Here is a 16,976-nt window from a genome sequence, read left to right as displayed (position 1 = left end):
CATGAACTAACTCTTAATCTAAGTTTTACAATTAATTTTCAAATCTCCCAGTCTCTCATGTTCTCCTACATTTGGGAGCATTTATGAATATGCCTCAATATACTTAATTAAATCCCTATTCTAGCTTCTCCCATTAAAACCACTCAAAACCTTAATAATTACATTAATTCAACACTTACGAAACCAACATCCTTAAAACACAAGACCCTCCTATGTCTACCTATCCTAAATCTCTCATGTTCTCCTACATTCGAGAACATTTACGAATATGCCTCACTATACTTAATTAAATCCCTATTCTAGCTTCTCCCATTAAAACTACTCAAAACCTTAATAATTACATTAATTCAACACTTACGAAACCAACTTCCGTAAAACACAAGACCTCCCTATATCTACTAAAATATAATGATTCTTCTAAGTTGAATGCTCCTGCATCACACTCCCAAAGTATAAAATATTCATGATCGCCTGATCATGTATCTTCATATGTTGATAGAAACCTTGAGGGTCCCAAACTTTAGTTTGTAGTTGTCCAAAAGGTCTGCACCTTTGCTACTGTTTATTGTCTTCTGTTTCATCTTTCTCTCCTTGTCGATCAGGTTCAAGTTTTGGTTGATAATCCTTCCTGTTGTTGTTTCCCTCATTCTAGACTGTTTCGTCATTAACTTCCATAATTCTTCAATCTCCATCTCCAGCACATCCTTTGTCTGTTGATTGCCTTCAACCCTTAATTACTGAATTTTCATTTTTACTACCACCCTTTCACCCTTACCCTCTTTCATGATTATCTCTTTCTGGATTGAATCCTGACATTCCACCATTCTCTATAACAATTTAACATCTATGTTCCATGGATTAAATTCTTCCATAGAATTCTCTTCTACTGTCTTTACTTGGCTTCTCATTTGTGCCAAATTTCCTCCAGCGTCTGCAACTAAAACTGTACCCACAAAACAATTATTAAAATAAAAAACATAAGGCCTTAGTGCCTCTTCTTCCTTTGGCAACACTTCAGTATCCTACTCTGATTTCACCTCTTCTATCAGCACATTAGTATGTTGATTCAACCTCTTTAAAGAATTATCTAAAGAACTCTCTAATGTACTCTCAAGACTATCAGTTCGTCTCCCCTCCACATCATATGCTCTAATGATGTCTTTGTAATCTTGTCCATTGTAGTGAACTCCTTCCTCTACAGTCACACTGTCATACTTTGAATTTCCCAGCAAATACTCCAACAATTCGAGTTCTCTGTGACACTTCATAAGTACATCATCATTACTTACGACTCCTGCATTTATACACAAATTATCAATTTGAAAATTACAAGGTTCAACAGTCTCAAATGTTGTTTTACATATCAGTTTTTTAGACTGAATTTCATCTCCTTTCACAAGAAATTTTTCCTGTGTTGTCATAGCTTCAAACATCAATGTATTACTAAATTGTTTTTGCTGCAATAATTCACTTCTTTTTTCATTCAAGAGACATTCTCCATCATTCTTTACTTCGGAGTTATTATCTTCTGAACGACACTCTTCCATACTTTTGACAACTTCAAAAGATTTCTCATCCTCTGCAACACCTGTAATCACATAAAAATTATTATATTCAACAATATAAGGTTTTACATTCTCTTAATGGTCTACATTTGTCGAACAATTCAGAAAATCATCAATAATTCCTTCTTCTTCACCCATAACTTCACCCTGCTCTGGTTCACAAATAGAATCTTCCATTTCCAACTCAGCTTCTCTGAGTTTTTCCATCAGCCACTTTACTTGCTTCTATTGTATCCTTCTTTGTAACTTAGACCACTTCATTGGCTTCTACTTTAATACCCAACCTAGTCTTTGGTTTTCCTCAAGTATCATCATTAAAGAATCGAGTTGTTCCTTCATCTCAACAATCTCTTTGTCAATTTCCTCTTGACTCATTCTATTGCCATTCGCCTTGGCATCTTCCTTCTACACTTTTCTTCTATTGTGGTTTCCCTGAGAACCTCTGTTATGACTATCAGTAGTCATATTCTCCTTCATCTCTATCTTCATGAGCTCCTTACTCACTTACTATGAGCTTCACTAAAGTGTGTACAACAACAACTCCTCCCTGCTACCACTTACCTCACCAAGCTTTACTCTGTACTTGGTCTTTTGGCAAGCCCTTGGTTCTCTATCCTTGAAGTCTCTTTTGAGCACTTCTCTCTGCTCCTTCTAGGCTTCAACTTATCTGCATCTTTTAAGAACACACCTCTCCTCTTTTATTTCAATCATATAGAAATACTTGGTTCTAACCACCTCTTCTTTCACTTAGAAGGTCTTATTAGCTTCCTTCATTACTTAGAAATTCTACCCACATCCTTTGTGGAATTTCCTTTATGAGTTGCAACAATACCTCTGAAATAACAAGTCTCCTTCTTGCTACATATGCCTCACTAAGCTTCTCTCCTCTGAGCTCAGTATTTTGGCATCTCTCTAGTTCTCTCCTCTGGAACCAATTGAGCACTCCTTGCTCTAGGTTGCTGCAATCTTCTCACCTTCTTATGATGCTACCTATGCATCAATGCAAAAACCACAAACTCTCCAATCTTCAAATCAAATTAAAACAAAACATATCATCTCACCTTCAAGACCTATGCATGATCTTGTTCTACCATTCACCTGCACTTTGAATTGATTGTCCTCTGTTTCCTTGCATCTACAAGTTCTGCTACACATTATCTCTGTGTGCCGATTGTTTGTCAGACTAGAATCTGATCTATTGCCTTCATACACATCTTAAAACATAAATCTGTTCTAATTTTTCTCAAAGAATTTTTTCACATAGAATTTCTTTGTGTTGCTTTGATACCAAATGTTTCAACCACAATTCTGCTCTGATACCAAAATGATGTCGAGCTAAGCCGACAATACCCACATTATGCAAATTAAATTGCATGTCACTAGTCCCAAGCCTTAATCACTTGCTCCCCAATGAAAACCTTCTTAAACAAGGTTTAATTTTCTTAATTAAGTTTTATGTAGAAACGTTTATTTTACTATTCAATAGTCTCACCCTCAATTAACCTTCTATTGGAACATTACTCAACCTCATAAACTTTAGTTAATCTATACCCTATGCATATTAACCAAACCCCACTCTTTAACTTTATTTAACTCTATTTAACCTTTTCATTCATTTTATTTCTATTATAACTTCATATAATAGAAATATACCATAAAACACACTTAACCTTACCTTTCTGCCAATCCACAATCTTGGCACATTTCCTGACACTCACCTTTATCGCATTCAACCTCCACCATCTATTGCACTCCACCAAATCGACAAATGTTGCATTGTATCACAACTTAACCCATTCATTCGCAGGAACTCAAATGAACTTAGCTCGTTTTGATAAAATTCTCAGGTCCACTCAGGCCCAACCCTTACTAGATTCAATCTCCGTCATTGATTTGCTACCCAATCCGACGGTTAATAGCCATATCGTAAATCACATTTTCTTTTAACTCAAGGTTCATTCAGTCATGAAATATTGCGATGTGAAACTATCAGCAATCCTCCACCATTTGATCAACGAACACTTGATCCTACGGTCAACAATGATATCACACCAGCCACCTGCACGAGGATTACCCGCCGATAAAGCGATTTCCTCTCTCCTTCATCTTATCTTCATGAGCTCCTTACTCACTTACTATGAGCTTCACTAAAGTGTGTACAACAACAACTCCTCCCTGCTACCACTTACCTCACCAAGCTTTCCTCTGTACTTGGTCTTTTGGCAAGCCCTTGGTTCTCTATCCTTGAAGTCTCTTTTGAGCACTTCTCTCTGCTCCTTCTAGGCTTCAACTTATCTGCATCTTTTAAGAACACACCTCTCCTCTTTTATTTCAATCATATAGAAATACTTGGTTCTAACCACCTCTTCTTTCACTTAGAAGGTCTTATCAGCTTCCTTCATTACTTAGCAATTCTACCCACATCCTTTGTGGAATTGCCTTTATGAGTTGCAACAATACCTCTGAAATAACAAGTCTCCTTCTTGCTACATATGCCTCACTAAGCTTCTCTCCTCTGAGCTTACTATTTTGGCATCTCTCTATTTCTCTCCTTTGGAACCAATTGAGCACTCCTTGCTCTAGGTTGATGCAATCTTCTCACCTTCTTATGATGCTACCTATGCATCAATATAAAAACCACAAACTCTCCAATCTTCAAATCAAATTAAAACAAAACATATCATCTCACCTTCAAGACCTCTGCATGATCTTGTTCTACCATTCACCTGCACTTTGAATTGATTGTCCTATGTTTCCTTTCATCTGCAAGTTCTGCTACACATTATCTCTGTGTGTCGATTGTTTGTCAGATTAGAATATGATCTATTGCCTTCATACACATCTTAAAACATAAATCTGTTCTAATTTTTCTCAAAGAATTTTTCACATAGAATTTCTTTGTGTTGCTTTGATACCAAATGTTTCAACCACAATTCTGCTCTGATACCAAAATGATGTCGAGCTAAGCCGACAATACCCACATTATGCAAATTAAATTGCATGTCACTAGTCCCAAGCCTTAATCACTTGCTCCCCAATGAAAACCTTCTTAAACAAGGTTTAATTTTCTTAATTAAGTTTTATGCAGAAACGTTTATTTTACTATTCAATAGTCTCACCCTCAATTAACCTTCGATTGGAACCTTACTCAACCTCATAAACTTTAGTTAATCTATACCCTATGCATATTAACCAAACCCCACTCTTTAACTTTGTTTAACTCTATTTAACCTTTTCATTCATTTTATTTCTATTATAACCTCATATAATAGAAATATACCATAAAACACACTTAACCTTACCTTTCTGCCAATCCACAATCTTGGCACATTTCCTGACACTCACCTTTATCGCATTCAACCTCCACCATCTATTGCACTCCACCAAATCGAAAAATGTTGCATTGTATCACAACTTAACCCATTCATCCGCAGGAACTCAAATGAACTTAGCTCGTTTTGATAAAATTCTCAGGTCCACTCAGGCCCAAGCCTTACTAGATTCAATCTCCGTCATTGATTTGCTACCCAATCCGACGGTTAATAGCCATATCATAAATCGCATTTTCTTTTAACTCAAGGTTCATTCAATCATGAAATATTGCGATGTGAAACTATTAGCAATCCTCCACTGTTTGATCAAGGAACACTTGATCCTACGGTCAACAATGATATCACACTAGCCACTTGCAGGAGGATTACCCGCCGATAAAGCGATTTCCTCTCTCCTCCAATGTGTTATGTGTCGACAGAATAGGCTGGTCCCAACTTAGTAAGAATGGAGTAGATAAGGCTACTATCTTCTTTCTTAACCTTAACACCTTCCAAGAGAAGTCTAAGGGTCTTGAACTTGGACAAAAAATCTTCAATGCAAGAAAAATTATTGGGGTCCAATGTAAGAAATTCATTTTCAAGTTGATGGGCTTTAAGTTCATTTTTAATTCCAAAGACTTTAGTAATCTGTTGCAGTGCTTCATCACGAGTATCAAGTTCTGCAATATGGAATCTAAGATCTAGAGAAATAAACATCCCTATCAACCCACGTGTTTGGTCTTGCCTATTTTCCCATTTAGCTGCCTTGTCTTCATCTTTCGGTTTGGTCTCTTGGCCTGTGGCTATTCTATAAAGACCTTTACTTCTAAGTAAATCCACAATGTAGGACCACCATTGGAAGTAGTTGGTGCTGTCAAGAATAACTTGGCACGGGCTTTCCATTTAAAAAAAAAAACTGAAGCTATAGATGCTGAAACTAAGTGAACCAATGGAAAGATCTCGAAAAATTAGGCTGTTTAAAAAAAAACGGTTTTGAAAACGACTTCCGAATGAAGAAGTTATGGCTTTTTGAAAAAAAAATTGATGAAGTCGCCGATGATAGCTTTGCACCAAGTGAGCTATACAAAAAGTTTGAGAGAGAGAGAAAGAGAGAGAGCGGGGGGTTGATGCTTTGGGTTGCGTGCTTGCTTTGAGAAAGCTTTGTTTCCCTCCAGATCTTAAAAATGATGCAACTAGGGCTACTGGAAACCTTTTCGCGTGAAACGAAAGGGGTTCCTCACTAGAACAAATGCTCCCAACACAAAAAAGCAGTCCTCTCGGCTCGAAAGCAGTCAGAAACAGTAGATCTAGGAAATGATAGTCGAATGCAGTTCTACCGGCTTCAGATTTGGATCACCAACGAACGCGGCCTTCAAATAGCTGTGATACCATGTAGAAATTTACAGGGTAAGTTCCTCAGACAGAACACCAAAGGACACTGCTCACAAACAGATCAGAGATCAATACACCAGTATTTTGACGTGGTTAAAACCCTCAAAGAGGGAAACAGTCCACGGCCTGAGCCAACGCGGCCACTTTAGGCAATTTATTAATAAAAGAATGAAAATTTACATATGCTTCTCTCATAGACGGATTACCCTACAAATGACCCTCCATGCGCTTTAAATAGAAATCATGGACCAATCGGGTGTTAAGCCATGGATCAAGTGTCGGTAATACCGAGGAGAGAATGAACCGTCGAATCACTACATATCGTGACCGTCGGATTGTAAGTTACAAAATGTACAAGGTAAGGAAACACACTTTACCTAACTCTATACTAGACCAGGTTGTACTTAACTATTTCCTATGTGTCGGAATATGCTAACAGTGGTCTTAATATTTTATAGCTTAATATTTTTTTAGGTATATGTTGTTTTGTGCAAATCCAACAAAATTTTTATGGACTTACAAATGCTCATCCCTCTCGGCCCACGTTAAACCAGTGCTTAGAATGAATCTATGTTGATTATATATATTAATGTGTATATTATTGTCAAACAAATTATTAACGGATCATAAGTTCTGATAAATTAATAATGATCACCAAACTTTATATTGATGGTGAATGGATACACAATTAAAATATTCTTAATAATTTATTAACAAATGATAAATAAATATTTAATAAAAATATAATCCATATAAAATAAATTATAAATTGTTTTAAAATAAAGTTTGAAAGCCTACAAAACATCTCCTATGTGATTTTTGTTGAAAGTTTTCTCAATAATTCAAGTATGGATAACAAAAGCTTGAATTCAGAAAATATAAAAAAATAATTGCATAATATTTTATTGATAGTAAAAAATCATTAATCTAAACTCAATCTATAAAAATATTTATTGAGCAAAGTGTAAGTTAGTCTATCCATCCATCCCCCTTTAAAGTAAGAAATAAGAAATAAATAAAAATTATGTTCTAAATAACAAAAATATTGTGGACTATAATTAAAAAAATGAATATGTTGTAAAGTAATTAGAAGTAAAAAAAATGTATCAATCACATGTTTATTTTTTATACATTTCAAAAATATTTCAACGGGAGATATAAATAATCTATTTGAAGATCTATGTTCACTAATTTATGTCGATATCATATATATCTATATATAGAATAAAAATTATGGTTAAAATTTTTATTTGGTGCTATATATACTCTATTTAACAATAAAAAATACAATTTAAATAATGAAAAATAACATATTCTATTTTTCACTCTAAAAAATTTGGAAATAAAGAAATTTGATCCTTCTCAGGTCATGTTAGATCCGTAATTAAGATGGATCTTATATAATTAATATTGATTGGATGGCCCTAGCCTCGATACCAAAGGGCATACTAAATAGACTACAAAGTATTTGTTGCAGATTTCTTTGGAAAGGTCACCGGGGAGACTCTTCGCCTGGGTCAAATGGGATACCATCGCCAAACCCAAACGCTGGGGAGGATGGGGTATGAAGAGGCTCGACCTATTCTCCAGAGCATTAGCAGCCAAACTTGGGTGGCAGCTTCTCACCTCAAATGGTCTTTGGACTCGAGTTGCATATGTTAAATATATCAAGCCTCAGAATGTTTTGGACTGGATCTGTACACAGCAAGGAACTAACCAAAACATTTCCAATATCTGGAAAGCGGTTATTGGCACCTTACCTCTACTACGAGAAGGAATCACTTGGCGCATTAGGGAAGGTAATGCAGTGCGCATTGGTCTGGACCCGTGGGTCGGCTGTGGCAATGCCCACAGGTTATCAGCTGACCTTATAAGGCACCTTCAAGACAGAGGGGTTACGCACATTAAGCACATTGGAGATAATGAAAATTCCTCCTTCCTCCATCAGGCATGGACTACCGCTCAAGTGTTAGAAATTCCTGAACAGTGGCAACGCGAATGGTTGGAGTATACGGATGCTCTCACACAAGCTCACATCAGGCTCACAGAAGGACCTGACGAGATCATCTGGGCCTTTTCCAAGCATGGAGCATACACCCCGAAGTTAGGATACTTAAGGCTCATGGAATCTTACAGGCCCCCGGATATACACCCCACCTGGAAAGCGCTCTGGAAACTTAAGTCAGCTCCTCGCACGCGATTATTGATGTGGAACATTCTTTTCGACAAAATCCCTACAGGCACCAATCTCATGAAGAGATCCTTTTATGGACCTTTTCGTTGCCACTTATGCCAAGGGGAGGAAGAAAGCACAGATCATCTGTTCTTAAAATGCAGCACTACTCTACAGTTTTGGCAATCCCTCACCTCTCACTATCCGCACTTGAAAAATTGGCAAGGTAATAACCTCATGGAAGCATGGAATAACTGGTGCCAGAATCACACCGGGAAATCCATCAACATTCCTCTGCTGGCCTGCTGGGCAGTATGGATCGCGCGCAATCAGGCCATTTTTAATCTCAAATCCCCACACTGGCCCACAATCTTACACCATACGATTGCTGATTTTAACATGATACCTGAAGAGGAATCCTTTGCCCCACCTCGCATCACTGGCCCACAATCTTACACCATACGATTGCTGATTTTAACATGATACCTGAAGAGGAATCCTCTGCCCCACCTCGCATCATTAGACCTGCGATCATCGACAAATCTAAGCCTTGGGCATACTTTGATGGCTCGGCACAAGATGCGGGCTGTGGGGGAGGAGCCATACTTTATCTCAATGAAATGCATTGCTACAAGATACAAATAAAACTAGGCAGAGGCACCAATAACTTTGCTGAACTGTGCACGGCTAAACACATCATACACTTTGCTATTCATAAACAGTGCAGACACCTACAGCTGTTTGGAGACTCTAAAATTGTTTGCAATTGGCTGAATGATGCATCTCATTGTCATGCATTTTCATTGAGACACATTTTAGATGAAGCTAAAAGACTGATTGCTTCCTTTGAATCATTTGTCTGTCGACACATTTACAGGGAACAGAACACCGTCGCCGACCAGCTTTCCAAAGAGGCAGCGCACAGACAAGGAGATGATTGGTTGATTCAGGAGGAAATCGACGGAACATTCTACCAGCACTACCACAGACCTTTTGATGATCATATGGGAGATGGGCTATAAAGCCCAAACACTTGAGTACCATTTTTGTTTATAGCATGTATATATTTCTACTGTCTAGTCATGAGTACAGCTCTTATTTTTTTTGATATTATCAGTTTATATATAGCTCTCTAGGTAGAGCATGGACACAATTTTGATCATTGCTATTATCACTGTTTTGGTAGTGTTCCCTGCGTGGAGTCAACTTGTTTTCTCTTGCCAGATTTATAGACTGTGAACTTGACAGGCACTGCTCCTCCATATGAATATGGTTAGGCATCTACAAAATGTAATTTCTTAATACTAATAGAAATTACGACTTTTTCCCGGGGAAAAAAAATTAATATTGAGTACTATAAGTTATAGAAAGATATTTAGTATTATAATAACATATTATCACAGTTTATTATTTTCAAACATTTTGAGTTAAACAATATTATTATTATTATTATTTTATGCCTGTCTCTAAGAATTTCAAAATCAAAGAGGTAGTATATATTTTTTAGGCATAGTTTAATTTATAAAAGAAATAGAATTCTTTAAGAATTTTAAAATCAAAGAGGTAGGTATCTCCTTTTTAGGCATAGCCTAACTTATAGATGAAATAGAATTTTTAAAGATTTTTTTCTTATTAATTTTAATCAAAATTTGACTAGATTTTTTAAAACTTGAATTTAAATTGTTTAGTGTACATAATTTGAATGCTTTTGGGGTTTTTCAGAGTGCTCAATCTATTTATAAATTCAAAAATATATTTTAAATTTTAATAAATCCCTATTAAAAAAAAATTATTCCATATATTTTTTTATATAAAAATAAATTATGAGGAAATTTTGAATTTATTCTCACAACTCAAATATAAATGTTATATACATCTTTAACGATAAACTGGATCAATCCATTTAATATAAATCCATCGTTTTTTCTTCTTCTGAAAAAAGGGTTAAAATTTTGACTATTTTCATAGTACGATTAATTACAATGTGACCCATAATTTATCTAAATATTTTTTCAATTTTTATTTGTTATATTTGTTTAGATATTGTTATATTTGTTATGTATTTTAGATATGGTTTTGACTAAATTTCTATCAAAATGTATCATGAAATTGTTTACCTATTAAAATAGGTAGTTTAATTAAGAAATGGTTTTTGGGATGATTGTGATGTTTTGTGATTTAAAATAGATTTTTGGGACATTTTAATTGTATAATTTAAACAACTTAAATTCAAGTTTTCAAAAATTTCTGTCAGATTTTAATTAAAATTAACCAGAAAATTACTGTTAAAAAAAGACCATTTCTTCTATAAATCAGACTACCTTATTAAAATATAAATAAAGCATTTAGATAACAGAATTTTAATTAAAACAATTACATATCCTGATTTTATGGAGGGCTGAGAGAACAATTACATACCCTGATTTTATGGGAGGCTAAAAGGGATCACACTGTAAAAGAGATTTAAATTTTAAGAGATTTGATGGTGAGTGAAAATGGATGTAGGTTCGTTTAATTTCCACATATTACACATGAATACCACGGGTCAATACCATGAATTTTCATAAACCTAGAGCTCAAAAACCACTAATAACTTGACCCAGTCAAATTTATATACACTTTATATATCTCTGTATACAAGCTAAGCGAACAATAGATTTCCTCGGTAAATAGATTTCCTCTGTTTGGTTGAACTGGTTAGTGACAATTTACCATGGCTTTTGTCGCATCAATGTTGTCCAAGCGCAAATCCACTGTGAGCATCCTCTTCGTCTTAGGTTTCTTGATGGCAATTGAGAGAATCAATGGAGATCCAGATGCGTTGCAGGACTTCTGCGTAGCAGATACCAAGCCCTCTGTTTTTATCAATGGAAGGCCCTGCCTAAATCCCAATCAAGTTTCTGCTAAACACTTCATGACTTCAGACCTGCGCAACCCAGGGAACATATCCCAAAATCCCTTAGGAACTAGCACCGTTGCGGCATCTTCACTGAACATGCCAGGCCTCAACACTCTTGGATTAATGATGGTTCGCGTAGACATGGCTGTTGGAGGGGCATTTCCTCCTCATGTCCATCCCAGAGCCAGCGAAATTGTCTACGTAGTGCAAGGGACTGTATCATTTGGCTTCGTCGATACCTCTACTAACAGACTCTTCTCTCAAAAGCTTGAAACGGGCGATGTGTTCGTGGTCCCTAAAGGAACCCTGCACTACGCTCAAAACGTGGGAACAAATAATGCGTTTATATTGGTCGCGTTCAACAGTCAAAATCCGGGGTTTTTAATGGTCCCCTCCGCCTCTTTCGCTTCCAGTCCGGGCATTCCCCAAGAAGTCTTGGCCAAATCATTCTCCATTAGTTTACAGGAGGCGGAGCAAATCAGAAAGAGTCTGGGAGGCACCTGAAACAGTCATACGTAATACTTCCGCTACCCGTGTTTTGCAATAAGCTGTGTGAATCATGCATCTCTACTATGTAGTGTTTTTTAACCCTAGAAATATGTTATTTTCAAATATGTTGAATCGAGAAATATGTCATTTTAAGTGATTTTACAGTCTATTAATGGAAAGTCGTTCCATACATCTTCCACCTTGGATTCCTTTTTCATCTTGCATCAAAAGAAGAGTTTACCAAGTGAATATTTTCTATAACCATTTCTGTCAAGTTGTGATCCGAACCAAGTTGATTGTATTTTCTATTACCTCTTTTATTCCCATAGCTCAATTAACCATCCCCTATAGCTTAAATGATCTTGGATAGGTTCCAAAGGTAATCAACTTTCCAAACTATATATCTCAATTAATGGATCTTATTATAATGAAAAGAATATGTGCTGAAAATATTACCATATAATCAATGCTCTTTTAGCCTTTGTAGTAGCAATATTAGGTGTTGCTAATGCTATTCTATTCACTTCTAATACTTTGTAAAGATATCAGTCATTAAGAAAATGAAGGTAGTTGATGCATTTTCCATTGTAAACAGCATTAATACAAAGTCAATGTCCATACATGGTTTTAAAACTTAATTATTTTGCTTATCTAATGACAATGTGAGATATTGGCTTCACTTGGTCAATTTTTGATATTTATACCTCAGAATCTCAACTAGAATGAGGAGTCTTGGGTACTTGTCTCACTTAAGGAATTAAATCAATGAAAATTTGTATTGCTGGAGTAATATTTTGAGGAAAAGGTTTGGGATGTGTGCATAGGTGCACTAGTAGAAGTATAAAGGAAAGTTGGCTAAACATAAGCGCTCAAAATGTAGAAAATAGGGAAAGATGTTAGGCTTAGATTGTGGGCTTTTTCCCATGGTAATAATTACTACCTATAGTAATATTTGATTTTCTCACATAATTGATCTATATTATGATGATAAGTTGTGATAGTTGTAATCTCATGCAAACTTCACATAAATAATGAAAGCTAATGTATTTAATATGGATATAGATAGATTTTCTACTCGGACTCAATAAAGACTAATGACAAGTGTAGAATCTACATCCCCTTCATCACTGCAAAGTTGTCAAGGTTTTGGATGATGTTGTTTGATGTTCTTGCATAGTTGATCTATATTATGATGATAAGTTGTGATAGTTGTAATCTCATGCAAAACTCACATAAATAATAAGAGATAATGTATTTAATATGGATAATATGGGTATACCTAAATTTTCTATTTGAACTCAATAAAGACTAATGACAAGTGTAGAATCTACATCCTCTTCATCACTACAAAGTTGTCGAAGTTCCTGTAGTCCATCATCATCTATGCTTAGGTGAGACTTCACTTGCTTGCAAGTGATTCTGAAATCCTTTCTACAATTCCTAGATTTACCACATTTCCAACATTTCCTTAATTGTTTACCTAGATATTCAAATCTATCTCTATATTTAGATATCCCACTTGAAGAATTATTTTTTAATTTATATTTAGGAGGTGTCCTTTTATAGATAAGGGATTTTTTCTCTAACTATCCACACTTTTCCTCATGATAAATGAAACAACATCGTCAGACATTAAATTGGTTTCATATTACTGCAAACATCTACAACCACACTATCCCATGAATCTTGAAAAGAACATAGTAAAATATTGAATTGTCTTCATAAAAAAATTAACATCAACAAATGGAACTAACTTAACATAATGTTAAAGGAGTTTAGATCCTCCCTCATTGTGTTTCAATATTTCATTCTTAGGAGGTACTCCTGAAGCACAAAACCATAATTTGAAGGCCACGTTTCATCCAATTTTCATACTGGATCCATCAATATCATTGAAGCACGCAATCAATCAATACTAGCATCATCAATCTTTGAATCACCCAATACTGAATCACTGAAACCCTATCAACAAACTACAGTCACGAGAACACAAAGCAGAACACAGAACTCTACAATAGTGTTCAGATCTAACTGTATCATCAAAAATCATGCATCAGAGTGCATACACTACTTGGAAGAGTCAAACCAACATGTATACACAACTTCACCAAAGCAAACCAGCATATATGTCATTAATTAATTACTTATAACTTTGTTGCACTTCCTGACTTCATACATACCCAGATCATTACATATACAAGGATAAATATGAGTGTCAGCAACCAGATCTAGTATTTTATTTTTCTGGTCTAGCATCACAGTGTTTCATCACACTGTTTATAAATAGTAATGTTTAAAAAACTAGCATAAAAATGACTACAAATTTTAGAACTCATAATTTCCGGTAAAAAAACAACTTTTAAAACACCTAGCTTATAGGGATCTGCGCATAGGGAGCTGCCACCACAATAGGGAAGCCCTAGGCAGGAATCCCTAACTAGTCCACTATAACTACCTTTCCATCCAATGGAAATAGGATGATGTGAAAGACAGTAGATACAATGGCTGTCATGGCATACTTCCAACTGTGACCTAGCAAGAGATTATAGTCGAGCTTTTTATCTACTAATTTTATGTCCACCATTACCTTTTTTCCATACAAAGTGATGGGGTAGCTAGCTAGGTAACCTTTTGGGATGAAAGTGTGGCCGTCAAAATCTTTAAGGGAATTCGACGGCGGGGATAGGATTGGAGAACTCAAAGTGAGCCAACATGAAGATAAGTCATTATGATCCTGATCCATTATTAGATCTCATCCATCTACACTAAAGCTAAACACAATCAACCAAACTGAATATGCAGAATACTGACACTAGTAAACAGTCATCAGAGCTCATCAACAACCAGAACCACCTGTAACTTTAAACATCATAGTTCATATGGTATATGCTACTTAGATGTATCTAACCTGCGTATGTACGCGCTTTTATCATAGTCAACCAGCGTATACATCTGTAAATATTCATTCATAATTTGCAGCTATTCCAAACTTGAGTTATACCGAGATCATAATATTTACAGAACATTACATGTGTCAGTATACAGATCTAGAATAAACATGATCAAATCGTATAGAGATGATTCATTCCAAGCCATTAGATCTTGATCTATCGTTAGATCTTGTTCTCCATCAACCACTGAGATTCCTCCTTAGCTTAGATCAAGCAAAGCATCATGAATCCATAACCTGCATACTGGATCTCATACTTCATCAAATATTCAAGACTTTCTCTGTGCCTTTGCCCAATGATCTTCTCCTCCTTTTATAGTCTTACGCCTTACTCAATACCATGGTCCAAAACCACTTAGAACCAATACCTTGGACCAAATACCTGGGGTCAACACGTCGGACAAGATATCTTGGACCAATAACATGGATCACAATACCATGGTCCAAATACTACGGACCAAAACCCAATGTAAACGCCTTCCCTTGCATGAAAGTGCGTGTATACATATATGCACCTTTTGGTCGGCTAACCCATGTGTATACGCAACTTTATCAAAGGGAACCTACGTAGAAGGTTGCCATCAAGGACAACACCTGTATCATAATGCCAACAATCTCCCCCTTTGGACTTGATGGCAAAGATAACTTGCCATACTAAGAACTGTCATCTTAATGAGTTGTCATTATTCATTATATCTGAACTGATTCCTTTTTGCTGCCCTACATCCCGTGTATTCTGTCACATCTGATCTCTCTTCTGTAGACTCATCTAGTTATATATAAGTGAGATGTTCTGCTACAAGTGGGTTCCCATCATGTACAACACATGCATCATAATGCCAACAATCTCCCCCTTTGGACTTGATGGCAACAACCATACTAAGTCACTCTCCCCGTTTTACATCAAGGGCAAAGGGCGGACCAAGATATTCTTTTCCTTGATATACATTCTGATGTCCATACTCCCCCTGAGTACCTGCTGAAATATCTGATTGAGCTCCCCTTTGTATATGCCAAGGTGTACCAATCTATCCATGCTCCCTCTGAGTACATGTTGAAATCTCTACTCTACTGAAGTGTGTTGTTCATGCTCCCCCTGACTATAAGCAAGGTCTGCAAAAAGATGTTCTAATAAGAACATGACTCTATACATCATAAATGACATTCCTATCACCAAAGACTCATACATACATCCATGTCCCAACCAAGTGGGGATATACCAATATTGACTCATCCATCCAACCAAGCGGGGATACACTAGATACCAATTGTTTATACATGACTGAAATATTATGTCATCGTTCCCATGCATAGTGGGGGTACAAATTACATCATATGACCAAAAGGGATTCATCAAATGACTACAATAGATAGAGACAAATTATTACATCATGAGTCTTGATATGACCATTACATTGAATGATATATATGAAATTTATAACAAAGACTAAACATCTAAACAAGACCATGATAGTCATCAGAAATTATCATACACACAGTATGATCTGCTCCATTCTATCAACAACATCCAGACCAAAAACTTGTGTATGTCCATTAGTGTATAAGTCATCAACCTGTAACAAGTATGTCTGCATATAGATATCAACTCATCCTTTTGAACATTATCATAGCCTTCCATGAATGAATTATGTATATGACATACAAATCATTCACATTATATCATATGTGAAAAACACCATAGCCATCTTATCATCAAGATCTGCATGATCTTATATATCATCCATGTATCATCACTTGGGAACATCTGCATCAATCAACATATGTAAGTATCAACCTATCATCATATAGGTAAGAACTCATCATCATCATGTCTCCAACAATGTAGCTTAATCACCCATGTATCTAGCATACGTTATATAGCACTATGTATCTTGAGCTCAAGATCTTTTGTCAAGACTTCTTGATATCATCAACAACAACAATCCTCATCCATGTGAGTGCCAAGAACTATAGGAATCCTGCATCATAACTATATTATATGTCGACAGCAGCATATGAGTGACTCATCATCAAGTATTGAAATTGTGTATTCAAGCTTTATACTTCTCATTATCCTTATTAAGATCACCATGTGAGCACCATATATGCATCATCAGAGAAACAACCACAAATCTGATCGGAACACCAACTATGTAACCCCAAGAATCATATGAGATTTTATCATGGACAACTTGTA

General features: G+C 35.9%; 1 protein-coding gene and 1 pseudogene across 1 annotated transcript; both read left to right on the top strand.

The window, feature by feature from the left end:
• The first annotated feature begins 7,832 nt into the window (after nucleotides 1–7,832).
• Nucleotides 7,833–8,924, top strand: LOC149185948 (uncharacterized). Its single transcript, XM_089409184.1, has one exon. The coding sequence runs from the start codon at nucleotides 7,833–7,835 to the stop codon at nucleotides 8,922–8,924; it is 1,092 nt and encodes a 363-aa protein (XP_089265310.1).
• Nucleotides 8,925–11,154: 2,230 nt separating this feature from the next.
• LOC149185947 (germin-like protein subfamily 1 member 1 pseudogene) lies at nucleotides 11,155–11,844 on the top strand (annotated as a pseudogene).
• The last annotated feature ends 5,132 nt before the right edge of the window (nucleotides 11,845–16,976 follow it).

The sequence above is a fragment of the Pinus tabuliformis genome, chromosome 3_1 (genome assembly GCF_031772625.1).
Source record: "Pinus tabuliformis cultivar Carrire ecotype Pingquan chromosome 3_1, CPIR1, whole genome shotgun sequence".
Taxonomy (NCBI): Eukaryota; Viridiplantae; Streptophyta; class Pinopsida; order Pinales; family Pinaceae; genus Pinus; species Pinus tabuliformis.
This window is presented reverse-complemented; position numbering and strand designations above follow the sequence as displayed.